The 27309-nt window shown below is 41.3% G+C and overlaps 1 protein-coding gene across 4 annotated transcripts in view; it reads left to right on the plus strand.

Moving 5' to 3' along the window:
- Positions 1-27309, plus strand: part of NALCN (sodium leak channel, non-selective) — a gene marked incomplete at both ends in the record, with an annotated part of 256682 nt that overhangs the window by 203732 nt on the left and 25641 nt on the right. For all 4 annotated transcript variants that reach the window (XM_079721892.1, XM_079721889.1, XM_079721890.1 and 1 more), the window contains 5 exons: positions 839-1006; positions 2770-2874; positions 8870-8976; positions 23818-23938; positions 24023-24121. In XM_079721892.1, the coding sequence (XP_079578018.1) occupies positions 839-1006; positions 2770-2874; positions 8870-8976; positions 23818-23938; positions 24023-24121 (600 nt within the window). The remainder of the gene's footprint in view (positions 1-838; positions 1007-2769; positions 2875-8869; positions 8977-23817; positions 23939-24022; positions 24122-27309) is intronic.

Below are 27309 nucleotides of genomic sequence, written 5' to 3' on the forward strand. Positions count from 1 at the left end.
CTGAGTTCCTAAGTAGAGCAGTAGTTTAGTATAGCAAATAAAGGGCATGCATGTAAAATCTAAATAAAAAGCATTAAAAGTATTTGTGGATATGGTTCAAATACATCAACCACATTCCTGTATGCATAAGACATACATTAATGAGGTCTAAGATAACAAATCTAGTTTCACACCACAATTCTGTGGCACCTATACTTAAAAAAAAAAAAAAAAACTACATTATATAAGTGATCAATGAGCCGCTTATCACTAAAAGCAAACTAGAGAGAGTATGCCAATTCCAACACACAAAATACCAGGCCAGAGAAGGCAACCATTCAACTATCTATTTAAACTAAATGGGGAAACCATAAGAAGGGACTCAAAGAAATTTCTTTCTGTATGTCCAAGAAGGCATAAAATCAGTGTCTTTTCCAACACAACAAGGAGAATTGTGACCATTAACATGTAGCATGTTTAGATCATTAACAAAATAGTGAGTATTCAGTCCAGTGTGACGTTTAGTATCCTTGATCAAGGGAATTTCAATCCTGCTGACTTCTGCGGAGCCTCCAGTATATATGTTAAAAGAAGGGGCGGGAGGCACTGGAGCACCCACACCCACGGTGTGGGCACCCCCATTTCACACCCCCTGCAAACACCCGATGACTTCCTTTGGGGCTGCTCACAGGTCTGGATCAAGTCCATAGAGGTGAGTTGCATGTACACCCAGTGAAGGCTTGTCCCACATAACACGTGGAGTCTCTGCTAAAGGAAACTTGTGGCCAGCTGGCTCACAGAAAATGTAGATAGTAGAGGCTAAATTGCATAAATTCTAGAGATCATCTTTTCCCTCTAGGTGAGCTTGATATTTCTTTGTTGGATGCCTCAAAACGTGCCTGCGGAGTCGGGAGCTCAGCTCTTACTTGTTCTCCGCTGCCTGCGACCTCTGCGGATATTCAAGCTGGTGCCTCAGATGAGGAAAGTCGTTCGAGAACTTTTCAGCGGCTTCAAGGAAATTTTTCTGGTACGTTACAGTCACCCTTTACTCCTGGTTCACGGAGTCCAGCTCTTAATGTAGCAAATGAGGGGATAAAGTGAGTCTCGCTTGTCAAGGTGAAGTCTACCATTTTGTTTATTGCCAGAAGATTGTAAAGGTACTAGCAAAACACAACACAGATTCAAAAACTTCACCCATGGATGCTTCTGGCTTATTGGTATATTCAACAAATATTTTTAGTAAATTAAAGGGAAGCCTTCTGGAAAGTACAGTGGAAGGAGAATCCAAAGAGACAGAATTTTCTGACACTTCCATTCCTAACTCTTGACCCTAATTTATACTCTGCGTTTTAGTTGCCCCATCTGGAAATTAAGAAGAAGTTTCAACACCATCGAATTCACAAACAATATTAGGAGTTAACCCATTTAGGCTTGTAATCTCATTTTCTATGTTCCCAAATTCATATAGAACAAAATTTGGCTTTGATCTTCGGAGTGTTAACATAAAACAACTCTTCAAAACTGTAACATACAGGTATACCCTACCTCAATATACAGTAATGAACATTTAGAAATATGATTGAGGAGAAAATATACTTTTTAGTCAGGCAAATATTGATTTAGGGTCTTCTAAGAGCAGGGCTGGGGCTTCCCTGGTGGCGCAGTGGTTGAGAGTCCGCCTGCCAATGCAGGGGACACGGGTTCATGCCCCGGTCTGGGAAGATCCCACATGCCACGGAGCAACTAAGCCCATGCGCCAGAACTACTGAGCCTGCGCTCCAGAGCCCGTGAGCCACAACTACTGAGCCCGTATGCCACAACTAATGAAGCCCGTGTGCCTAAAGCCCATGCTCCGCAACAAGAGAAGTCACCGCAACGAGAAGCCTGCGCACCACAACGAAGGGTAGCCCCCGCTCGCCGCAACTAGAGAAAGCCCGTGCACAGCAGCAAAGACCAACACAGCCAAAAATAAATAAATTTATAAAATTCCATATTTTTTTTGCACTGAAGCCATAAAACTGTGGCTTTTCCCACAGCTGGAATTGAGGGAAAACAGAATAGCACCTGACAATGAATGTGTATGCATCTTTGAGCCCTGATAGAATTTAGAAGATGATTTATTTGAGCTTTGGTTCAGAGGATGTTTCTGTGTAATTTTAGTATCTTTAAGGGATACGTTTAGATTATTCAACCAGTAGAGATCAATCGTTTGTTCAGTATTTTGGCCACTTTTCTCTGCTGAGACCAAAATAGTCATCCAGCAGAGGGAGTACCAGCCAATTACCAGATTTGCTTCTCAAGACTCTGATCTCACACCCTCTGTGTGTGGCGCTTTGATACGCCCTGAGCCCTCATGCTCGCAAGAAAGCAAAGCCACTATCCCCCTTACGTAGGCTCTGCTAACAGACACGTGAATCCATTTTGAGAAAATCTGGGAAAGAGAATTATTTCAACATTTTTCTTTTGTTCCATTAAATAAAATAAAACAAAGTGTTGATTTCAAAATCAGAAAAGTCCAAGTCATGTCAAAAACACCTTAGCCCACTTTCTTACATGGAAGTCATATGTTTTTATTCTAAAAATTCAAAACCTGTTGTTAATTTCCTTCTTTTAACATTCCAACTAGGCTAATTGAATGACCTGTGGGAGAGAAGTTAAAAGGTAGCATCCAAAGACTGTGAATTTCATATGATGTTATCTGAAAAGTCCTGTTCATAATCACTGCTCAAACCAAACCTACTGTTTATAATTTTTTACCAAGAGATTTGCTGTCTCACCCATTTCTTTCAGGTCTCCATTCTTTTGCTGACATTAATGCTTGTTTTTGCAAGCTTTGGAGTTCAGCTCTTTGCTGGAAAACTGGCCAAGTGCAATGATCCCAACATTATTAGAAGGGTAAGATATCCTTTCTGTCTTTGGGATGAAAATCAAGAACATTTACCATCCCTGGGTAGCCACGTGCTGAGGCTGCTTTGAGAACAGAGCTCTAAGAATACTCTTCCCATGGACTCCCTTTGCTTAAAGCAGGCAGTGTGTCTCTTCTGGCTGGTAAAGGTTTATAGGATTAAAACACATCTCAGACAGTCCTGTTCTTCCCTCCTATTCCAAGGTCAAGCCACTGTTGACATCTTCCATATAGTCACCCAAGATTCCATGTGAAAACTTTCCCTTTAGGTCTTCCCTAACTTAATCCTGTCTCTGCTGTGACCTGAGACTCATATCAGCAAACAGCTCCCCCAAAATACAAAAGGCACAGTTTGACTTCCACACCCCTTCTTGTGACTTATCCACTCCACATTCCTCTGTTAGGAAGTCAGGGCCTTGCATTAGCTCTTAGCGGCCCAGAATCTTCCCCATGAAGACAACTAAGATTCAAGCTTGAACCAAGCTTGAATACTTCCGATTCTACTTTTTATTTTTTTGGCCGCACTGCATGGCTTGTGGGATCTTAGCTCCCCAACCAGGGATTGAACCCAGGCCCCGGAAGTGAAAGTGCCAAGTCCTAACCACTGTACCGCCAGGGGAGTCCCTCTACTCTTTTCTTTCTCTTTCTTTGGCCGGTGTTAGAAGAGGAGGCTGGCTTCTGGAACAGCCCCAATATGTCAGTAGCTGAACGTAATGAAATGAATATATTTATTGCATGTTGAATAATTCAGGCAGCTCTCCTCCAAATGACCACCCAGTGGCTCATGCTTCCTCTGTCCTGTGTCCCTAGCCTTTGCTGTCTTCAAAGTCTTCTCTGTTTAGCTGGCAGTTAGGAACAGAAAACCATCTCTCTCTCTCAGAGGACTATAGGCAGAGCCTAGAAGCAACGCATCTATCTTCACCCCACATTCCACTGGAAAGAGCGTGGCCTCACCAGACTGCAGTGAGACCGTGATGTGTAGTTTCGTGGTGTATTTTGTAGAAAAGGGGGCGGGGTTTGGTTAATAATTAGCCAATCTCTGCTGCATCGCCCACTGTCCCATTCTCTTAGAATCCTGCCCGATGTTACAAGTAGGTTAATGGAGTGAACCCAGTTCTGCTGATGTATAAACTAGCAAGAGTATTTCCTCTTCCACCCAGGTAAAATAATGCTTAAGTCTCATTAAAATGCCTGTTTCCAAAAGGGCTACCAGAGCTGAACTACAACACTTATTCCCATATTTCCAGCAAATACGGCTGTCTAATATAAATTTTATACTATTATGACATTTGTACATTTTGAGGCTTCTAATTATAAAGCTTAGTCGCTCTCGCATTTTTAGAAACTACAGGTAACATCTTTGTCCAGTCAAAGTACATGATCACTCATGTTAACAATGAGACTTTTCAGGGAGACGCAGAGCAGAAGAGACAAACGTAGGACGGGCAGACCTTACGCCATTTCACAGGGTATCGCAGAGCAGAAGAGACAAACGTAGGCTGGGCAGACCTTACGCCATTTCACAAGGTATCGCAGAGCAGAAGAAAGAGAGAAACGTAGGCTGGGCAGACCTTACGCCATTTCACAGGGTATCGCAGAGCAGAAGAAAGAGACAAACGTAGGACGGGCAGACCTTACGCCATTTCACAAGGTATCGCAGGGCAGAAGAGACAAACGTAGGACGGGCAGACCTTACGCCATTTCACAAGGTATCGCAGAGCAGAAGAAAGAGACAAACGTAGGATGGGCAGACCTTACGCCATTTCACAAGGTATTGCAGAGCAGAATAAAGAGACAAACGTAGGCTGGGCAGACCTTACGCCATTTCACAAGGTATCGCAGAGCAGAAGAAAGAGACAAACGTAGGATGGGCAGACCTTACGCCATTTCACAGGGTATCGCAGAGCAGAAGAAAGAGACAAACGTAGGACGGGCAGACCTTACGCCATTTCACAGGGTATCGCAGAGCAGAAGAAAGAGACAAACGTAGGATGGGCAGACCTTACGCCATTTCACAGGGTATCGCAGAGCAGAAGAAAGAGACAAACGTAGGACGGGCAGACCTTACGCCATTTCACAGGGTATCGCAGAGCAGAAGAGACAAACGTAGGACGGGCAGACCTTACGCCATTTCACAGGGTATCGCAGAGCAGAAGAGACAAACGTAGGCTGGGCAGACCTTACGCCATTTCACAAGGTATCGCAGAGCAGAAGAAAGAGAGAAACGTAGGCTGGGCAGACCTTACGCCATTTCACAGGGTATCGCAGAGCAGAAGAAAGAGACAAACGTAGGACGGGCAGACCTTACGCCATTTCACAAGGTATCGCAGGGCAGAAGAGACAAACGTAGGACGGGCAGACCTTACGCCATTTCACAGGGTATCGCAGAGCAGAAGAGACAAACGTAGGACGGGCAGACCTTACGCCATTTCACAAGGTATCGCAGAGCAGAAGAGACAAACGTAGGCTGGGCAGACCTTACGCCATTTCACAAGGTATCGCAGAGCAGAAGAAAGAGAGAAACGTAGGCTGGGCAGACCTTACGCCATTTCACAGGGTATCGCAGAGCAGAAGAAAGAGACAAACGTAGGACGGGCAGACCTTACGCCATTTCACAAGGTATCGCAGGGCAGAAGAGACAAACGTAGGACGGGCAGACCTTACGCCATTTCACAAGGTATCGCAGAGCAGAAGAAAGAGACAAATGTAGGATGGGCAGACCTTACGCCATTTCACAGGGTATCGCAGAGCAGAAGAAAGAGACAAACGTAGGACGGGCAGACCTTACGCCATTTCACAGGGTATCGCAGAGCAGAAGAAAGAGACAAACGTAGGACGGGCAGACCTAACACCATTTCACAGGGTATCGCAGAGCAGAAGAGACAAACGTAGGACGGGCAGACCTTACGCCATTTCACAAGGTATCGCAGAGCAGAAGAGACAAACGTAGGCTGGGCAGACCTTACGCCATTTCACAAGGTATCGCAGAGCAGAAGAAAGAGACAAACGTAGGATGGGCAGACCTTACGCCATTTCACAAGGTATCGCAGAGCAGAAGAAAGAGACAAACGTAGGACGGGCAGACCTTACGCCATTTCACAGGGTATCGCAGAGCAGAAGAGACAAACGTAGGCTGGGCAGACCTTACGCCATTTCACAAGGTATCGCAGAGCAGAAGAAAGAGACAAACGTAGGATGGGCAGACCTTACGCCATTTCACAAGGTATCGCAGAGCAGAAGAAAGAGACAAACGTAGGACGGGCAGACCTTACGCCATTTCACAGGGTATCGCAGAGCAGAAGAGACAAACGTAGGACGGGCAGACCTTACGCCATTTCACAGGGTATCGCAGAGCAGAAGAGAGAAACGTAGGATGGGCAGACCTTACGCCATTTCACAAGGTATCGCAGAGCAGAAGAAAGAGAGAAACGTAGGCTGGGCAGACCTTACGCCATTTCACAGGGTATCGCAGAGCAGAAGAGACAAACGTAGGACGGGCAGACCTTACGCCATTTCACAAGGTATCGCAGAGCAGAAGAGACAAACGTAGGACGGGCAGACCTTACGCCATTTCACAGGGTATCGCAGAGCAGAAGAGACAAACGTAGGACGGGCAGACCTTACGCCATTTCACAGGGTATCGCAGAGCAGAAGAGAGAAACGTAGGATGGGCAGACCTTACGCCATTTCACAAGGTATCGCAGAGCAGAAGAAAGAGAGAAACGTAGGCTGGGCAGACCTTACGCCATTTCACAGGGTATCGCAGAGCAGAAGAGACAAACGTAGGACGGGCAGACCTTACGCCATTTCACAAGGTATCGCAGAGCAGAAGAGAGAAACGTAGGATGGGCAGACCTTACGCCATTTCACAGGGTACCGCAGAGCAGAAGAGACAAACGTAGGACGGGCAGACCTTACGCCATTTCACAAGGTATCGCAGAGCAGAAGAGAGAAACGTAGGACGGGCAGACCTTACGCCATTTCACAAGGTATCGCAGAGCAGAAGAGACAAACGTAGGACGGGCAGACCTTACGCCATTTCACAAGGTATCGCAGAGCAGAAGAAAGAGACAAACGTAGGCTGGGCAGACCTTACGCCATTTCACAAGGTATCGCAGAGCAGAAGAAAGAGACAAACGTAGGACGGGCAGACCTTACGCCATTTCACAAGGTATCGCAGAGCAGAAGAAAGAGACAAACGTAGGATGGGCAGACCTTACGCCATTTCACAGGGTATCGCAGAGCAGAAGAAAGAGACAAACGTAGGATGGGCAGACCTTACGCCATTTCACAAGGTATCGCAGAGCAGAAGAAAGAGACAAACGTAGGATGGGCAGACCTTACGCCATTTCACAAGGTATCGCAGAGCAGAAGAAAGAGACAAACGTAGGATGGGCAGACCTTACGCCATTTCACAAGGTATCGCCTGGGTCGCTGCTTCCTTTAACTCCCCTTCCCAGAGGTTCCAGGAATTTTGATAAGCCTGACAAGACATGCAAGGAACATGGTATAAAGGCCATGGTGTACCAAATGAGCTAAACGAAGGCAGAAATAATGAGCTGATGCCTTAGTCCACAAGCTTATGTACGGAAAGAAGGGTTATTTTAGGTCCACCCTGAGTAGAGGCCAGAAAGATAATAACAACATTTCAAGATGAAGCCTCGTAGGAATAGGGGAGGACTCAGGGGAGTAATAATGGCCTAAGAGCCTTGTGATTTGACACTATCTGCTCATACCCAGCCCAAGCTAAAGAGTAACGACTTGTATAGGGGACGGAGGGCACACAGTGGATGGACAGACATACAGATACCATGAGGCATTTATTCTTTTCCACAGAATGATGAGGTATGTGTGGGAAGCTCATAAGGAAAGTCTAAGGAAACTTAGCCATCAAAAGACCATCAGGAACAAGCAGAATAATTGCAAAACAAATTGGCATAGTGAGCAGTGGCCCGTGTCTTTGTATTTGGACGAATTCTTTTCTAGTCCTAACATAAGAGGCCAAAGCCAAGCGTGTCACGTGGATGAAGGGGATACTTCAGTTTACCTTTAGAAAAGAAGAGACAAACGCAAGGAAAAGGGGAAACTAGATACCCCAACATTTGGATCACACAGCTCACATTTAAAGGCCATGAAGCTTGAGTTGCTGGTGCCATGTCTCCAGTTGGAATCATATAATATGTGGTGTTCGATGGCTGGCTTTTTCACTTAGCATAACATCTTCAAGGTTCATCCATGTTGTAGCATGTGTCAGTACTTCATTATTTTTATGGCTGAATAATATTCCACAGTATGGATAGACCACATTTTGTTTATGTATTTGTTGATTGATGGACATTTGAATTGTTTCCACCTTTGAGCTATTGTAAATAATGCTATTTATAATAATAATGATATAAACATTCATGTACAAATTTCCATGTGAATATATGTTTCATTTCTGTTGGGTAGATACCTAGGAGAAGAATTGCTGGGTCCTGTGGTAACTCTTTAATTATTTAAGGATGTGCCACACTATTTTCCAAAGTGGCTGCACCATTTTCCATTCCCACCAGCAGTGTATGAGGATTCTAGTATGAGGATTAAGATTTCTGCACATCCTCGTCAGTTTGCTATTTGACTTCTTGATTAGAGCCTTCTTAGTGAGTGGGAAATGCTACCCCATTGTGGTTTTGATTTGCATTTCCCTGATGACTAATGATGCTGAGCACCTTTTCATGTGCTCATTGGCTATTTGTATCTCTCACTTGGAGGAATGTCAGTTCATATCCTTTGCCCACTTACTAACATTTTCAGCATCAACTTTCACCTGCTTATCTCTGAAGTCTTTGTTACTATTTGCTGAGTAGCTATGCACATCTCTGCTGTTATATAAGAGACCTCTGTCATTCTACATAAAAAATGTTTCTTATCTTTTCTGACTTCATTTTCTGACCAGGTTCTTTTCCTCCTCCTTTTATTTATTTATTTTTTTTCCTGTTTTAGGAAGATTGTAATGGAATATTCAGAATTAATGTAAGTGTGTCCAAGAACTTAAATTTAAAATTAAGACCTGGAGAGAAAAAACCTGGATTTTGGGTGCCCCGCGTTTGGTAAGCATATCAGAAAAATATCCTGAAAAATGCTATATTTGTCAGTATAAGGGGTTTTTCCCCAGTTTCATTGAGAAATAATTGCCATACATCACTGTATAAGTTTAAGGCAAACAGCATGATGGTTCAATTGACATATATTGTAAAATGATTATCACAATAGGTTTAGTTAACATCCATCACCTCATATAGATCCAGTTGAAAGAAAAGAAAAAAAATTCTCCTCATGATGAGAACTCTTACTATTCTCTTAACAGCTTTCCTGTGTATCACACAGCAGTGTTAACTACAGTCCCTATGTTGTACATTACATCCCTAGTATTTATTTGTCTTATAACTGGAGGTTTGTACCTTTGACCATCTTTCTCCACTTCCTCTCCTCCCCCCACCTCTGGTAAACACAAATCTGATCTCTTTTTCTATTGAGTTTAGTTGGGGGGGGGTTGCTTTTGTTTTTGTTCTGTTTTGTTTTTTTAGGTTACACACACAAGTGAGATTATACAGTATTCATCTTTCTCTGTCTGACTTATTCACTTAGCATAATGGGCCTTCATGGTCCATCCATGTTCTCTATAAGTATATATAGTATAAGGTTTTAAAGCAGTATAATATGGCATGAAACTAAAAGTAGTTCTGCTAGAATTACTTAAAATAATTTTAAGTAATGCAAGGCAAAGCACTGAATTACAATAGGATGCAAAAATAAAAGAAATGATAAATAAGAGAGGAAGCAGTAAACTGAGTCCCCAGGTTGCTTCATGAAACTAATGAAATATCACTGCAGTATTTTTCTAATACTTTAAAGTACGTATCTGGACTCACATAGCTTTAAAAATTAGTGAGGCTTATTAAAAAAGTGAAATAATGCCATTTGCAGCAACATGAATGGAACTAGGGATTATCATACTAATTGAAGTAAGTCAAAGACAAATATCATATATTGCTTATATGTGGAATCTAAAAAAAAATTGATACAAATGAACTTATTTAAAAAAACAGAAAAAGGCTCACAGATATAGAAGACAAACTTATGGTTACCAAAGGGGAAAGAGGATGGGGGGGGATAAATTAGGAGTATGGGATTAGCAGATACAAACTACTACATATAAAATAGATAAAAAATAAAATCCTACTGTATAGCACAGGGAACTACATTCAATATCCTGTAATAAACCATAATGGAAAAGAATCTGAAAAAGAATTTATATATATATATATAATTTATATATATATATAATTTATGTATATATAAATATAAATAAATATATATATAAGAATTTATATATATATACATATACATATGTATGTATATGTGTGTATATATATGTATATATAGCTGAAGCATGTATATGTGTGTGTGTGTGTATGTATATATATATATATATATATATATATAATAGCTGAAGCACTTTGCTGTATACCTGAAACTAACAACATTGTAAATCAACTATACTTCAATAAAAATAAACATTTTTTAGAATAAAAATTAGTGAGGCTTAAAAGAAAAAAGATTTTCTATCAATTTTTAATCAAATCTTTTTTTTTTTCTTTTTTTTTTTTTTATTAGTTTCTGCTTTATAACAAAGTGAATCAGTCATACATATACATCTGTTCCCACATCCCCTCCCTCATGCATCTCCCTCCCTCCCACCCTCCCCATCCCACCCCTCCAGGCGGTCACAAAGCACCGAGCTGATCTCCCTGTGCTCTGCGGCTGCTTCCCACTATCTATCTACCTTACGTTTGGTAGTGTATATATGTCCATGCCTCTCTTTCCCTTTGTCACAGCTTACCCTTCCCCTTCCCCATATCCTCAAGTCCATTCTCAAGTAAGTCTGTGTCTTTATTCCCGTTTTACCCCTAGGTTCTTCATGACATTTTTTTTTTTTTTAATTCCATATATATGTGTTAGCATACGGTATTTGTCTTTCTCTTTCTGACTTACTTCACTCTGTATGACAGACTCTAGGTCTATCCACCTCATTACAAATAGCTCAGTTTCGTTTCTTTTTATGGCTGAGTAATATTCCATTGTATATATGTGCCACCACATCTTCTTTATCCATTCATCCGATGATGGACACTTAGGTTGTTTCCAGCTCCGGGCTATTGTGAATAGAGCTGCAATGAACATTTTGGTACATGTCTCTTTTTGAATTATGGTTTTCTCAGGGTATATGCCTAGTAGTGGGATTGCTGGGTCATATGGTAGTTCTATTTTTAGTTTTTTAAGGAACCTCCATACTGTTCTCCATAGTGGCTGTACCAATTCACATTCCCACCAGCAGTGCAAGAGTGTTCCCTTTTCTCCACACCCTCTCCAGCATTTATTGTTTCTAGATTTCTTGATGATGGCCATTCTGACTGGTGTGAGATGATATCTCATTGTAGTTTTGATTTGCATTTCTCTAATGATTAATGATGTTGAGCATTCTTTCATGTGTTTGTTGGCAGTCTGTATATCTTCTTTGGAGAAATGCCTATTTAAGTCTTCTGCCCATTTTTGGATTGGGTTGTTTGTTTTTTTGCTATTGAGCTGCATGAGCTGTTTATAAATTTTGGAGATTAATCCTTTGTCAGTTGCTTCATTTGCAAATATTTTCTCCCATTCTGAGGGTTGTCTTTTGGTCTTTTTTATGGTTTCCTTTGCTGTGCAAAAGCTTTGAAGTTTCATTAGGTCCCATTTGTTTATCTTTGTTTTTATTTCCATTTCTCTAGGAGGTGGGTCCAAAAGGATCTTGCTGTGATTTATGTCATAGAGTGTTCTACCTATGTTTTCCTCTAAGAGTTTGATAGTTTCTGGCCTTACATTTAGGTCTTTAATCCATTTTGAGCTTATTTTTGTGTATGGTGTTAGGGAATGATCTAATCTCATACTTTTACATGTCCCTGTCCAGTTTTCCCAGCACCACTTATTGAAAAGGCTGTCCTTTCTCCACTGTACATTCCTGCCTCCTTTATCAAAGATAAGTTGGCCATATGTGCGTGGGTTTATCTCTGGGCTTTCTATCCTGATCCACTGATCTATCTTTCTGTTTTTATGCCAGTACCACACTGTCTTAATTACTGTAGCTTTGTAGTATAGTCTGAAGTCAGGCAGCCTGATTCCTCCAGCTCCGTTTTTCGTTCTCAAGATTGCTTTGGCTATTCGGGGTCTTTTGTTTTTCCAAACAAATTTTGAAATTTTTTGTTCTACTTCTGTGAAAAATGCCAGTGGTAGTTTGATAGGGATTGCATTGAATCTGTAGATTGCTTTGGGTAGTAGAATCATTTTCACAATATTGATTCTTCCAATCCAGGAGCATGGTATATCTCTCCATCTATTTATATCATCTTTAATTTCTTTCATCAGTGTCTTATAATTTTCTGCATACAGGTCTTTTGTCTCCTTAGGTAGGTTTATTCCTAGATATTTTATTCTTTTTGTTGCAATGGTAAATGGGAGTGTTTTCTTGATTTCATTTTCAGATTTTTCATCATTAGTGTACAGGAATGCCAGAGATTTCTGTGCATTAATTTTGTATCCTGCTACTTTACCAAATTCATTGATTAGCTCTAGTAGTTTTTCGGTAGCATCTTTAGGATTCTCTATGTATAGTATCATGTCATCTGCAAACAGTGACAGCTTTACTTCTTCTTTTCCAATTTGGATTCCTTTTATTTCCTTTTCTTCTCTGATTGCTGTGGCTAAAACTTCCAAAACTATGTTGAATAAGAGTGGTGAGAGTGGGCAGCCTTGTCTTGTTCCTGATCTTAGTGGAAATGGTTTCAGTTTTTCACCATTGAGGACAATGTTGGCTGTGGGTTTGTCATATATGGCCTTTATTATGTTGAGGAAAGTTCCCTCTATGCCTACTTTCTGCAGGGTTTTTATCATAAATGGGTGTTGAATTTTGTCGAAAGCTTTCTCTGCATCTATTGAGATGATCATATGGTTTTTCTCCTTCAACTTGTTAATATGGTGTATCACATTGATTGATTTGCGTATATTGAAGAATCCTTGCATTCCTGGAATAAACCCCACTTGATCATGGTGTATGATCCTTTTAATGTGCTGTTGGATTCTGTTTGCTAGTATTTTGTTGAGGATTTTTGCATCTATGTTCATCAGTGATATTGGCCTGTAGTTTTCTTTCTTTGTGACATCCTTGCCTGGTTTTGGTATCAAGGTGATGGTGGCCTCGTAGAATGAGTTTGGGAGTGTTCCTTCCTCTGATATTGTTTGGAAGAGTTTGAGAAGGATGGGTGTTAGCTCTTCTCTAAATGTTTGATAGAATTCGCCTGTGAAGCCATCTGGTCCTGGGCTTTTGTTTGATGGAAGATTTTTAATCACAGTTTCAATTTCAGTGCTTGTGATTGGTCTATTCATATTTTCTATTTCTTCCTGAGTCAGTCTTGGTAGGTTGTGCATTTCTAAGAATTTGTCCATTTCTTCCAGGTTGTCCATTTTATTGGCATAGAGTTGCTTATAGTAATCTCTCATGATCTTTTGTATTTCTGCAGTGTCAGTTGTTACTTCTCCTTTTTCATTTCTAATTCTACTGATTTGAGTCTTCTCCCTTCTTTTCTTGATGAGTCTGGCTAATGGTTTGTCAATTTTGTTTATCTTCTCAAAGAACCAGCTTTTAGTTTGGTTGATCTTTGCTATCGTTTCCTTCATTTCTTTTTCATTTATTTCTGATCTGATCTTTATGATTTCTTTCCTTCTGCTAACTTTGGGGGTTTTTTGTTCTTCTTTCTCTAATTGCTTTAGGTGCAGGGTCAGGTTGTTTACTCAAAATGTTTCCTGTTTCTTAAGGTGGGATTGTATTGCTATAAACTTCCCCCTTAGAACTGCTTTTGCTGCGTCCCATAGGTTTTGGGTCGTCGTGTCTCCATTGTCATTTGTTTCTAAGTATTTCTTAATTTCCTCTTTGATTTCTTCAGTGATCACTTCATTATTGAGTAGTGTATTGTTTAGCCTCCATGTGTTTGTATTTTTTACAGATCTTTTCCTGTAATTGATGTCTAGTCTCATAGCATTGTGGTCAGAAAAGATACTTGATACAATTTCAATTTTCTTAAATTTACCAAGGCTTGATTTGTGACCCAAGATATGATCTATCCTGGAGAATGTTCCATGAGCACTTGAGAAAAATGTGTATTCTGTTGTTTTTGGGTGGAATGTCCTATAAATATCAATTAAGTCCATCTTGTTTAATGTATCATTTAAAGCTTGTGTTTCCTTATTTATTTTCATTTTGGATGATCTGTCCATTGGTGAAAGTGGGGTGTTAAAGTCCCCTACTATGATTGTGTTACTGTCGATTTCCCCTTTTATGGCTGTTAGTATTTGCCTTATGTATTGAGGTGCTCCTATGTTGGGTGCATAAATATTTACAATTGTTATATCTTCTTCTTGGATCGATCCCTTTATCGTTATGTAGTGTCCTTCTTTGTCTCTTCTAATAGTCTTTATTTTAAAGTCTATTTTGTCTGATATAAGAATTGCTACTCCAGCTTTCTTTTGATTTCCATTTGCATGGAATATCTTTTTCCAACCCCTTACTTTCAATCTGTATGTGTCTCTAGGTCTGAAGTGGGTCTCTTGTAGACAGCATATATATGGGTCTTGTTTTTGTATCCATTCAGCCACTCTGTGTCTTTTGGTGGGAGCATTTAGTCCATTTACATTTAAGGTAATTATTGATATGTATGTTCCTATTCCCATTTCCTTAATGGCTTTGGGTTCGTTATTGTAGGTATAGTCCTTCTGTTGTGTTTCTTGCCTAGAGAAGTTCCTTTAGCATTTGTTGTAAAGCTGGTTTGGTGGTGCTGAACTCTCTCAGCTTTTGCTTGTCTGTAAAGGTTTTAATTTCTCCATCAAATCTGAATGAGATCCTTGCTGGGTAGAGTAATCTTGGTTGCAGGTTTCTCTCCTTCATCACTTTAATTATGTCCTGCCACTCCCTTCTGGCTTGTAGAGTTTCTGCTGAGAGATCAGCTGTTAACCTGATGGGGATTCCCTTGTGTGTTATTTGTTGTTTTTCCCTTGCTGCTTTTAATATGATTTCTTTGTGTTTAATTTTTGACAGTTTGATTAATATGTGTCTTGGCGTATTTCTTCTTGGATTTATTCTGTATGGGACTCTCTGTGCCTCCTGGACTTGATTAACTATTTCCTTTCCCATATTAGGGAAGTTTTCAACTATAATCTCTTCAAATATTTTCTCAGTCCCTTTCTTTTTCTCTTCTTCTTCTGGAACCCCTATAATTCGAATGTTGGTGCGTTTAATGTTGTCCCAGAGGTCTCTGAGACTGTCCTCTGTTCTTTTCATTCTTTTTTCTTTATTTTTCTCTGCATCAGTTATTTCCACTATTTTATCTTCCACCTCACTTATCCGTTCTTCTGCCTCAGTTATTCTGCTATTGATCCCATCTAGAGTATTTTTCATTTCATTTATTGTGTTTTTAATCGATGCTTGATTCATCTTTAGTTCTTCTAGGTCCTTGTTAACTGTTTCTTGCATATTGTCTATTCTATTTCCAAGATTTTGGATCTGGGAAATAGAATCTTGGATCAGCTTTACTATCATTATTCTGAATTCTTTTTCAGGTAGACTGCCTATTACCTCTTCATTTGTTAGGTCTGGTAGGTTTTTATCTTGCTCCTTCACCTGCTGTGTGTTTTTCTGCTTTCTCATTTTGCTTATGTTACTGTGTTTGGGGTCTCCTTTTTGCAGGCTGCAGATTCGTAGTTCCCGTTGTTTTTGGTGTCTGTCCCCCGTGGCTAAGGTTGTTTCAGTAGGTTGTGTAGGCTTCCTGGTGGGGGGGACTAATGCCTGTGTTCTGGTGGTTGAAGCTCGATCTTGTCTTTCTGGTGGACAGGTCCACGTCTGGTGGTGTGTTTTGGGGTGCCTGTGGCCTTATTATGTTTTTAGGTATCCTCTCTGCTAATGGGTGGGGTTGTGTTCCTGCCTTGCTATTTGCTTGGCATAGGGTGACCAGCACTGTAGCTTGCTGGTCGTTGACTGAAGCTGGGTGCTGGTGTTGAGATGGAGATCCCTGGGAGATTTTCGCTGCTTGATATTATGTGGAGCTGGGAGGTCTCTTGTGGACCCGTGTCCTGAAGTTGGCTCTCCCACTTCAGAGGCACAGCACTAACTCCTGGCTGCAGCACCAAGAGCCTTTCATCCACCCGGCTCAGAATAACAGTGAGAAAAAGTAGAAAGAAATAATTAGTAGAAGAAAGAAAGAGAGATTGAAAGAAAGGAAGAAGGGAAGTAAGGAAGGAAGGAAGGAAGAAAGAAAGGAGGGAGGGAGGAAGGATGGAAAGAAAGGAAAGAAAGGAGGGAGGGAGGGAGGAATGAAAGCAAAAGGAAGAGTGAATGGAAGAAGAGAGGGAGGGAGGGAGGAAGGAAAGAAAGAAAGAAAGAAAGACAGGAGGGAGGGAGGGAGGGAGGAAGGAAAGAAAAAGAAAGTGGAAAGAAGAAGGGTGGGAGGGAGGGAGGGATGGAGGAAAGAAAAAGAAAGAAGGAAAGGAGGAGCGGAGAGAGGGAGGGAGGAAGGGAAGGGAGGAAAAAAAGAAAGAGCAGGTAAAGTAAAATAGAATAAAGTATGAAATATAGTAGCGTTATTAAAATTAAAAAGTAATTATTGAAAAAAAACACGGACCGAAAGAACCCTGGGACATATGGTGGAAGCAAAGCTATACAGAGAGAATCTTACACAGAAGATTACACATACACATTCACAAAAAGAGAGCAGGGGGAAAAATCAAAAATCTTGCTCTCCAAGTCCACCTCCTCGATTTGGGATAATTCGTTGTAAAAAGAGGAAAAGGGCGAAAAGTCTGAAATCTTGCTAAGTCCACCTCCTTAATTTGAGATAATTCGTTGTAAAAAGAGGAAAAAAAAGGGGGGGGGAAGTCTTAAATCTTGTCCTCAAGGTCCACTTCCTCAATTTGGGATGATTCGCTGTCCATTCATGCACTCCACAGACGCAGGGCACATCAAATGGACCGTGGAGCTTTAATCCGCTGCCTCGGAGGCTGCACAGAGAGATTTCCCTGTCTCTGCTCTCACAGCTCCCGGGTCTCAGCCTTGGACCTGGCCCCGCCTCTGCGCGTAGGTCGCCGGAGGGCGTCCGTTCTTCGCTCAGACAGGACGGGTTTAAAGGAGCCGCTGATTCGGGGGCTCTGGCTCACTCAGGCAGAGGGGAGGGAGGGGAATGCCCTCTCCTCGCGCACCAGGCAACAAAAGGGAAAAAAGTCTCTTGCCTCTCCGGTAGCTCCAGACCCTTTCCCCGGACTCCCTCCGGGCTAGCACTAACCCCTTCAGGGTCTCTTCCTGCCGCCAGCCCCAGACCTCTCCCTGCGCTCCGACTGAAAGCCGATACCCGAGCCTCAGCTCCCAGCCCCGCCCACTCTGGCGGCCGAGCAGACAAGTCTCTCGGGCTGGTGTGTGCCTGAGGGCACCGATCCTCTGTGCCAAAATCTCTCTGCTTTGCCCTCCACACCCCTGTTGCTGTGCTCTCCTCCGCTACTCCGAAGCTTTCCCCCTCCGCCACCTGCAGTCTCCGCCCTCGAAGGGGCTTGTAGTGTGTAGAAACCTTCCCTCCTTCACGGCTCCCTCCCACTGGTGCAGGTCCCGTCCATAACCTATTGTCTCTGTTTATTCTTTTTTTCTTTTGACCTACCCAGGTATGTGGGGAGTTTCTTGCCTTTTGGGGGGTCTGAGGTCTTCTGTCAGCGTTCAGTAGGTGTTCTGTTGGAGTTGTTCCACGTGTAGATGAATTTCTGATGTATCTGTGGGGAGGAAGGTGATCTCCGCGTCTTACTCTTCCGCCATCTTCCTCCGGCTCCTAATCAAATCTTAATTCAACTTTTAAACCAATTTTTAAAAATTTTAACAATTTTAATCAAATTAAAACTAAACTCATACTGACTTTATATCTTTAAGGAAGATCTGATGTCCTCATAACAGTTGTAGAGAAGCCTAAATCATAAAACTCTTTCAGTTTTAAAACCCATTTACATTGAACGATTTTGTTATTGAAACCCTGGAAGGCAATAATCAGTAACACAATTGATTTTATCTAACTGCCTCTTTAAAAAATTTTTTAAAATAAGTTTTCAAAGCATTTACATCAAAGCCAGAAGCATCTGGTACCTTCTTTCTCAACCATTTCCCTAATGACTATGAATGAAATCTCTCAGTCTGCTTCACTGATGCACAGAGTGTTCCATCAACTTCATTTGTCCTTTTAAATCGTTATCTGTTTTCTTTTTATTTCATTTTTACCTCTTAGAATAATGAGTGAACCACAGAAACTGCTCTGCTTTTGTCACAATTGATGTTCTCTACTAAATGTCAAAACTCTTTAAAAGGAATAGCATTTCACCCAGTTGTACCCTTGACTCGTTGTTACCTGCTTTGGCATTTCTCTAATATGAAATTCACTTTCATAAAACAATTCAAAACAATTTATATTGGTTTTCTTTTAATACCAAAGAACTATGGAAAAAAGATTAATTTTGGATGTGAGGCTTGAGCATGGGTAGAGAAGTATATAACACATGGGAATATCTTTATCCCAGTGTTAACTAGAAAAGCAGTCTAATTTACATTACAATAAAAAATTAAAGAAGCATAAAATGTTTATTTTGTTGTGAGATTAAAACTCATTATTATACCGTAAATAATTTACTTATATCGGGACATCAATTTCTTTTTCCAAATTTTTTTGGAATTTTGTCTAAAGTCTCAAAGTTGATGTCAAGGGGAGATTCAAGTATCTTGACATTCTAAAGAGGCCAACTAAACCAACCCCATCAGAACTTACTAAAACATCATCCATCACCCAGCTCCTGTAAAAGAAAACACTGCATTCAAAGATAACATCATGGTAGTGAATGAAGTCAAGAGCAGAGAGTGCTATGGCATCACGCCACCTTCCCTGTGGGGAAAGGTGGACGGCGCTTCTATTCCTACGAGGACCCCTGGAAGGACCAGTTGATATCAGAGTTTGACAAGGCAAGAAGAGAGGCTCTTGCGGGCAAGCTGCTCGTCACCATCTGGGAAGATGGGGTGATCTGCTGCTTCTGGAGGGCCATGTCATCCCTGCCAAGGGCCACCTGACCTGAGCCTTCTTGTTGGAACCCTGCTGCAAAGGGCTGTGTGCTGCGGACAGGGTGCCCCTATGGGAAGAAGCTGTGGGAACATTTCCAGGAGTCGGAGCTGAGAATCACCCAGAGGCTACACTCACAGCAGGAAGCGCACACTGGGGCATCCTCATGCTGGGGAGTGTAGTCAGAGAAAATGTGAGGTACAGTAAAGCCGACAGTTCGAGAGCACTACCACTGAAAAGACAGTTTGTTACTCATCGTTCCCAAGAGGAGGGGGCATGCCACTCCACGGGGGACCACCTGGGGAAGCACCAGGGCCGGTCAGCAGGCAGAGAGGCGGGGAGAGCTGGTGCCGAGAGCCTTTACTGTGGTTTCCCTGGGAAGGAATGGGTGAGGCGGGGCAAGCAGGCTTAGGGATGGCTAGTTTGAATAATTTTAATGGGCTCTAGAGCATAGAGGCCATCCATTGTGGTCTGGTACCTGGCACTGGGGTGATTGAGGCAGGTGGATGGTGGCCCAGAGTGGGACAGCCTGATAGAGGAGGTGATTGGTGGTGGTGGGGGGCGGTGGACTCTGGGTTAGTTGGTTTGTGTTTGAAAAGCACACCCTGAAAAGGGCTCGTCTCAAGGTGGGGAGGAGGACGAGGGAGGCACAAGGCCAGGAAGGGTGACGCAGGCATCTTACCGCGTGTCCAGAACACAGTGCGTCCAGCGTCTGTATGTGCGACAGATGCTCAAGTGCCAAGCTCACAGAAGCTAGAAACACTGTTCAAACATGGAGTGTTTCTTGGGAACACCAAAATGAGCTCCGAGAAGGAAAAACGGCTGCTGTGAGGAGAGGCCAATGGCCACAGTCCAGCAGAGTCAGACACGCAAGATGTGATGTCTCTAACCTCAGCTGCATCCCACCCCATCTTGTAAGACCCAGGCAGTCACCAAGAGGAGGAGTGGACCAGAGTGGCTGACACTCTTTTTCCCTTCTCAGACCACGGGTCAGGCTTGAGCTGCTGAGGGTGGGATCCTGGTACAGGTTTGAATGGAGTGGGCATTTTAGAATGAGGCTGACTATATACCAAAAAGCTCTGGGCTCTCCCCAAGGTGTCAGGAAGCGAGTAGGGTGCACTGGAAGGTAGCGTTAGGAGGAGGGTGAGCTGTTTCCGGTTGGACCGTACGGCTTTCAACCTGTTCCATAAAACCAGCTAAGATTTTCAAATCAGCTAACTGAAATGTAATGTTTCATGTAAGCTATTATTAAGGACTTCAAGTTCAATGACATTTTAAAAGCGTAAGCAAACAGAGGGACATCCCTTGAACGTTAGCACAATAGCTTTTCCCATTTGTTCAGAATATTGTGACTTGGGTTAGTTTTAGCGAAATATAAATCTTTCATCAAATAAATGTCAACTGTAACCATGATAATTTTCACATTTTGTTTCTCCAATAATCTCGTCAAGAGTTAGCAGCTGAAAATGTTGTAATTTTATATTGGCTAATTTATGATTAAGAAAATAACTTATATCTGGGAATTAGCCTAGAGGAATGCTATGATAATTATAATTAGGACATAAGTATGCACTAGCTAATTCAGGAGACAGTCTGGCTTCTGCATTCTCTCTTCAGATGAATACATTCATTTTCTTCCAAATCACTCAGACTTGATGAGATAAAAATTACCTTGGTAAAAAGGATTAAACATATCATATATTATAAATATTGTGTGTTTTGTCTTAAGCAGAGGTCTGGGATTTAGGAAAAGGAAATGCATGGGAGAGAAATCAACAAAGCATTCAGTTTTACAATAAACATATTTACTAAGTGTTCACTCTTGGCCAGGAATTATGCTGTCACTAGGAACAAGCTATGGCCTCTGACCCCTAAGAGCTAGAAGTCCAATGGAGAACAGAAAATAAAATTTAAAATAATTTCATACAATATGCTGAAGTTTTAATGCTACATAAATAAGCCCCTAAACTCACTTGAAGTTCACCAGAAGCTTACCTCTAGGTAATTTCAAATTACACTGTAATACATTCTAGGCAGAAAGAGATCAGATTTTTTTTGTCGAGTCTAAGGCTCAAACAATTTGGGTACACTCTCTAAGAAAAAGAATATAAAACTACTTCGCTTTTTTAAGTTTAACAGGAACATATGACTATGTGAACTCACTCCTGGGCCCCTTCCTGAGTCTTGGAAGGGACCTGTGTCAGGGAGGGGCCCTGAGGCTTACCTTTAAGTTTCTTTTGCTCCGTGATGTATCAGCCTCTGATGCTAGGGTACGGAGAGGCAAAGGGTTCAGTGGTACTCGCAGGAGAGAGGCTCCTAATCCAAACCATGACTGGACCATGGAGAAGGACCTAGAGGAGAAGACACACAGTTAACTCTTGAAGGGTGAATAGGAATTGGGCAGGTGAAAGCGGAAGGAGCCACAGGCAGGTGAGAGTGAGGGGCGAGGCAGAGGTAAGACTGTTGCAGGCTGTGGAAACTCAAATTGCTATTACCAAAGCGTGAGGCAAAAAGCAGTCTGCATTCCAGAAAGTACTAGTTTCTCATTTCTTTAGATGGCAGAGCTGTGTAAGATACAGGGTACCATTTTGGACCATGTCATCCCCTGCATTTCCACATCCCAGGGCAGAGGCTAGATTCCTCTCCTCCATGGCACCCCCATCTTCCCAGAGGAGAAGCAGCTCTCCTTATCATGACCTGGGGCCCCTGGAGCACTTGTCACTGGGAGGTAGAAAACTCAGATTGTGAGGTCAGAACTGATTCTTCATTTTTCTGAATTGGATAGACAAGATTGTAATCTTTTAAAAATTAACCAGAAAAGATAATATTTAAATAGCCTTCCAGATCAAGGGAGGACAACAGGAAAAATGACAATAATGGATTGTGTTTGGGATTTGTTGAAGTCCTCTGTAGTTATTGGTAAAGCTTCAAACTTTCCAATTTTAGTATCATGAACAAAGCATAAACATATCCAATATGATTAAAACTGAGACTTTTAATGTGGTATATTCTTCCAGCAATTTAAGTCTGTGATTCTCCATTTTACTTTTCTTGCTTTAGCCTGAAAGTATATTTTAACATATTCTAACTTCTAAAGGATGTGGAACATGAGAATAGTTTGGGTTGCTGCAAATTCAGCTTTAAAAAAGCACTTTTACATAAAGAAAATGGATGGGTAAGAAAGTTCAACATCAGATCTGAGAGCTGACTCACTTGGTTTAAAAAAAAATCCTTATTCAAGAAAATTGTGGCATCTGTAGAATCCTTACAGAGTCTGTCTGCTGTAAAATATATTAAATTTAATTGAAACCCCCAAAAGGAAAGATTGTGGGAAAAATCCAAGAGAATATGCTTGTCTTTCATACTTAAAAAAATATAAATCAGAATCCCTAAATATTAATCTCTGAGTGGGGCTTTTTTACTATATAGAAAACATTTCTACCAATCAGCTTTAAACCTTTAAAAACAAGTCAGTCTCGGTTTTATGTTTTCTTATTAGATTCCCACATATTTAGTATTAAAAAAAGAAAACTTATAAAAGTATATCTCATGATAGTCTCTAGTTTTAAAAACCATAAAAGGTGGTAGAAAAATACTAAACCGGAATCCCGCTAGAATGTTGCCTCCTGTGAAGGTTAACTTTTGATAAATGTGCTAGCAAGAAAAAAAAATTATCAAAATATAATTCAGTAAAAAAAAATATATATATATATATATATATATATATATATATATATATATATATATATATATAAAATTCAGCTAGGCTTCAGTAGGCCTACTCTAGTCAATAATCCTGAGCTCAGGTCATCAAACTCAGGAAATGTGGTGATAGTCATGATTTTCCAGCATGTGGTTGTCTGAATCTTTTAATTATTTAAAATAGCCTCAGAAAAGGGGGATTAAAAAAAAAAACACTGTAATCTTCTTCTGTTAACAAATATGTTAGCTAAGACCTGTAATGACTAGGGGAGATGCAGTGTAGTAGAAAGATGTTAGTGGAAAGAAAAAAGTATACACATGTCAGAAAAATAAGAAATGAGACATCCCCTGACCCCCCAAAAATAGAGGGTCCAAAATGTTTTAGAACTCAGGAGTTAACTGTGCGGTAGACAGCACACTATACACTGGGGTCTACAAGAAGTATCTGCTGAGAACATCTGGAGTTAATGAGAGAAAAACACCCACCTGGGAGGGGGTGATCTGGAGACACATAGGGTATGTGTCACCTCAGGAGCCTCTAAAGCATCACTAGGTCACAGCATGCTGCTCACGTGATGACACAGAATTAAATAAAGTGGCCAAATTCTACTCATTTTACACTTTCTGTACTAACACCAGGATTTGTAATTCATGCCTTTAGGAAGGTTTTCTAATGTAAAACCATTTCAAAATTCACATCTAAACTCCAAGGCCCCTTTTGTAAGAATCTCCTGCACAAGTTCTAACCAGAAAGTCCTCGGTATACTAATCAAGACCAGACAGAAACATTGCAGAACCTCTGGAGCTACATGTCGAGGGACATAGCATTTTATTGTTTTCGATTGAGAACACCCCATCATTGCCTAATAATTAACTGCATAATTAATAAATTCTAACACATTGATGCATTCGTATGAGTTAGCAAACAAGTGCCACCTATACTTTGCACCCAAGATTGTAAAGAGCTATAGATATTGCCTTAGGGTGCTTCTCACTGGAATTCCACGGAACATTCCTCTTTCTGACTTGCAGGGCGAATCCTCGGAACTTTAATTTCGACAATGTGGGCAATGCTATGCTGGCATTATTTGAAGTTCTCTCCTTGAAAGGCTGGGTGGAAGTGAGGGATGTTATTATTCATCGCGTGGGTCCGGTAAGCACGCACTGGAATCCTTTGAATGTTACCACAGCTGCTTTCGTTGGCTTTGATGAATAACCGTATTTTTCATTTATACAGATGCATGGAATCTATATTCATGTTTTTGTATTCCTGGGTTGCATGATTGGACTGACCCTTTTTGTTGGAGTAGTTATTGCTAATTTCAATGAAAACAAGGTAAGAATTCTTGGTTTGAATTCCACAGCGTTTATTCTTTCCTAGCTGCTCATTTTGAGTTCCCTTTTCCACACACGGCGTGAAGTCGCATTAAACTGTAAAGTGACCGGTGTAAATAATCTCTATAACTATTTTACAAGCTACCTCATTGCTGCCTTTCAGGCACATTATTTCAGAGCACAGTTCTCTTGCTAAATTTCCTCTTTGGGTAATGGTGTCATTAATTTGCCAAGGACCGAAAAGCGCATCTCCTATTGTTCAAATTGAAAGAATGTGCGGCAAGTTATTAAAATACAGTAGCTGGGCTTCCCTGGTGGTGCAGTGGTTGAGAGTCCGCCTGCCGATGCAGGGGACACGGGTTCATGCCCCAGTCCGGGAGGATCCCACATGCCGCGGAGCGCCTGGGCCCGTGAGCCATGGCCACTGAGCCTGCGCGTCCGGAGCCTGTGCTCCACAACAGGAGAGGCCACAACAGTGAGAGGCCCGTGTACCGCAAAATAAATAAATAAATAAATAAAATACAGTAGCCGAAACCGATGCACTGATTGCAGGTAATATGCTTTTCACTAAGTGTAAATTGGATGCTTCTGTGTAACTCAGTAGGTGAACTCAGAATTTTGATGGGATGGGGGTGAGGGTTGCGGTAGAAACTGTAAAATCCTAATTCATAGGACAAAAAGATTTTTCTAATTTCGCATAAAAACTTTGCATACTTTATGAATTCGGGAAGCATGCCGAGTTCATAACAGCTCTAATGATCAGTGTAAGAGCTCACAAATAGAAAACAGCAACTGTAGTTTCCTGTCAAAAAGAGAGCTCGGGAGAAACTTTCGATGTCGGTCTTCTGGACGTGGCTGAGATGCCCTCTGTTGGGTGAGGGTCAGCCTTCCTCTGGAATCATGCACTGAGGTTTTACACACTCATCTCTCTATTCTCACAACCCTGAAATGCACAGTTGAAGGAAAAGCAGACTACAGAGGTAAAATCATTGTGTGGGGCTTATAAGGAGTGGAAACTGGGGCCAGGATTCAGAAGTGGTGCCCATTACTGCCATTCAAGGGTATAAAAATGTCGCCTGATGCGCTGCATTGAACTAAAGCTAGATTTGCCTGCATTGCACCATGCTACTGCATGCCATTCATAGCCGGGCCCTTTGGTTTGTGTAGCTGCACACGGGACTGTCTCATTCACATCCCCCCAGGTTCCAAGTGTGTGGTACCAGTTACTCAGCGAATTGCCACCTTTGATGTGTGCCTAATGAGGATGTCATCTGGTTCTGCCTTTCAAAGGGTTCGAGTTGAAAATCCCCCTCTTTGGGCCGCAACACTACTCCAACTCACAGAAACATGGAATTTAGAGAGAGAAAGAAAAATAGAGATCATATTGCCCAGCCCCCTGTTTTACTTTAACACATTCATAAACGAGTTCCTTTAAGCCCAACAGTGTGTTCAATTTAATACCACGCGGAAAGAGGAAGATGGGTCTTTTTAGATACCTTTGAGCCATGCCATGGAGCAGACACTGGGAATTGCAGATCGCGGGCTGAAGCTAATCAGTCAGTTAGCAGAGTCTAGGTACTGCTTGCTCAGAACACCTTCCCAGGCCCTCTGAGCAGATCTGATTTCAGACGAACTCAGTCCTAAGGTAGCTCACAATTCAGCAGCATAAATGAAACAACATAAAACGTCCCATAACGGAAAGCAGGTGCATAATTAATTGCAGCTCTCGAACTTAGAGGAATGGCTGAAATAAGAATAACAGGAGGTCTGCTTACAATACTGGTCGTAGTCCTGTTCGGAAGGAGGAAAGAGGCCTCTTGGCCTGAGAAAGGGGAGTGTGGATGTTAGCTCAAAAGGGTGCTTAGGGAAAGCGGAAGAGTGGAAGAAATTGTGTAACAGACATTAAAAACATGACCAGTTCACTGGAGATATAAATTTCTAAATTATGTGAACCTTTTAGGAAAGATTTTTTTCGGCAAGTTTTTTAGGTGGTCGTGCATGAGCTACTTCCTATATAACACATTTATTCATTTTTTTATTCACTCATTCAACATATTTCTTTGAGCGCTTACTAGGTGCCAGGCGCTCTTGACCCTGAGGACATAAGGAACTAAATACATAAACTAAAAACTAAACATATGAAGATTTCTACCCTCATGGAGCTCACATTCTAATGGTCATTCCCAAGGTATATAAATAGATTTCCAAATATACAGGCAATAGAGAGATCTAAAGATATGGACAATAGGTAAGCTTTGGAGGCAATGTTTTCACAATTCAGAATTATGCAAAATTGTGTCTTCCCTAGAAAATGGAAGCCTGTTTAAAAAGTTCAAAGTCTATGCCAGTAATACCTATTTTTTAATTTCCCTACTATAAGATAATATGCTTGATTAATAAACTTAATTTCATAATAATAGACTTTCAGAGGTTTTCATATATTAATGGTCAGATGATACCACCATGCTTATTATTCTTTTGGATCCTTTCAGAGTTCAACCTTCTAAAATATCTAGATTTGTTTAGTAAAGGAATGATACTCATGTCTCTATGTTCAGAGAAAAGTATTTGTTTGCAGTTAGTGATAAAAAGTGGTTTAGCATTATTAATATAGAAAAAATTAATTTAAAACAAAATTCATTATTAGGAATAAACAGTGTAATTAAATAATGACAAAAGAAACTAATGACCACAAGAATATAGAATTCCTGAATCTCAAAATATACAAAGCAATATATATATATATTTTTTTTTTTTTTCTTTTTTTGCGGTATGCGGGCCTCTCACTGTTGTGGCCTCTCCCATTGCGGAGCACAGGCTCCAGACGCGCAGGCTCAGTGGCCATGGCTCACAGGCCCAGCCACTCCGCGGCATGTGGGATCTTCCCGGACCGGGGCACGAGCCCGTGTCCCCTGCATCGGCAGGCGGACTCTCAACCACTGCGCCACCAGGGAAGCCCACAAAGCAATATTTAACCAAATTATTTTAAAAAGCTAGGAAATCCAAAATCCGATGAAAGATAGATAGTAATGTATTTCTCTAAGAAACTCATAAATCAGAACAAAAAGAACATGTTAGATTTGACACAATGAAAACATTTGGTCCAATGGACATATAAAGGCCTCTGACTCTGACAATTTGAGACTATGTACTACTTTCAAGTACAAAATGTATCAAGTACAAAATGTA

This window comes from Hyperoodon ampullatus, assembly GCF_949752795.1.
Source record: "Hyperoodon ampullatus genome assembly, chromosome: 16".
In the NCBI taxonomy this organism is placed as follows: Eukaryota; Metazoa; Chordata; class Mammalia; order Artiodactyla; family Ziphiidae; genus Hyperoodon; species Hyperoodon ampullatus.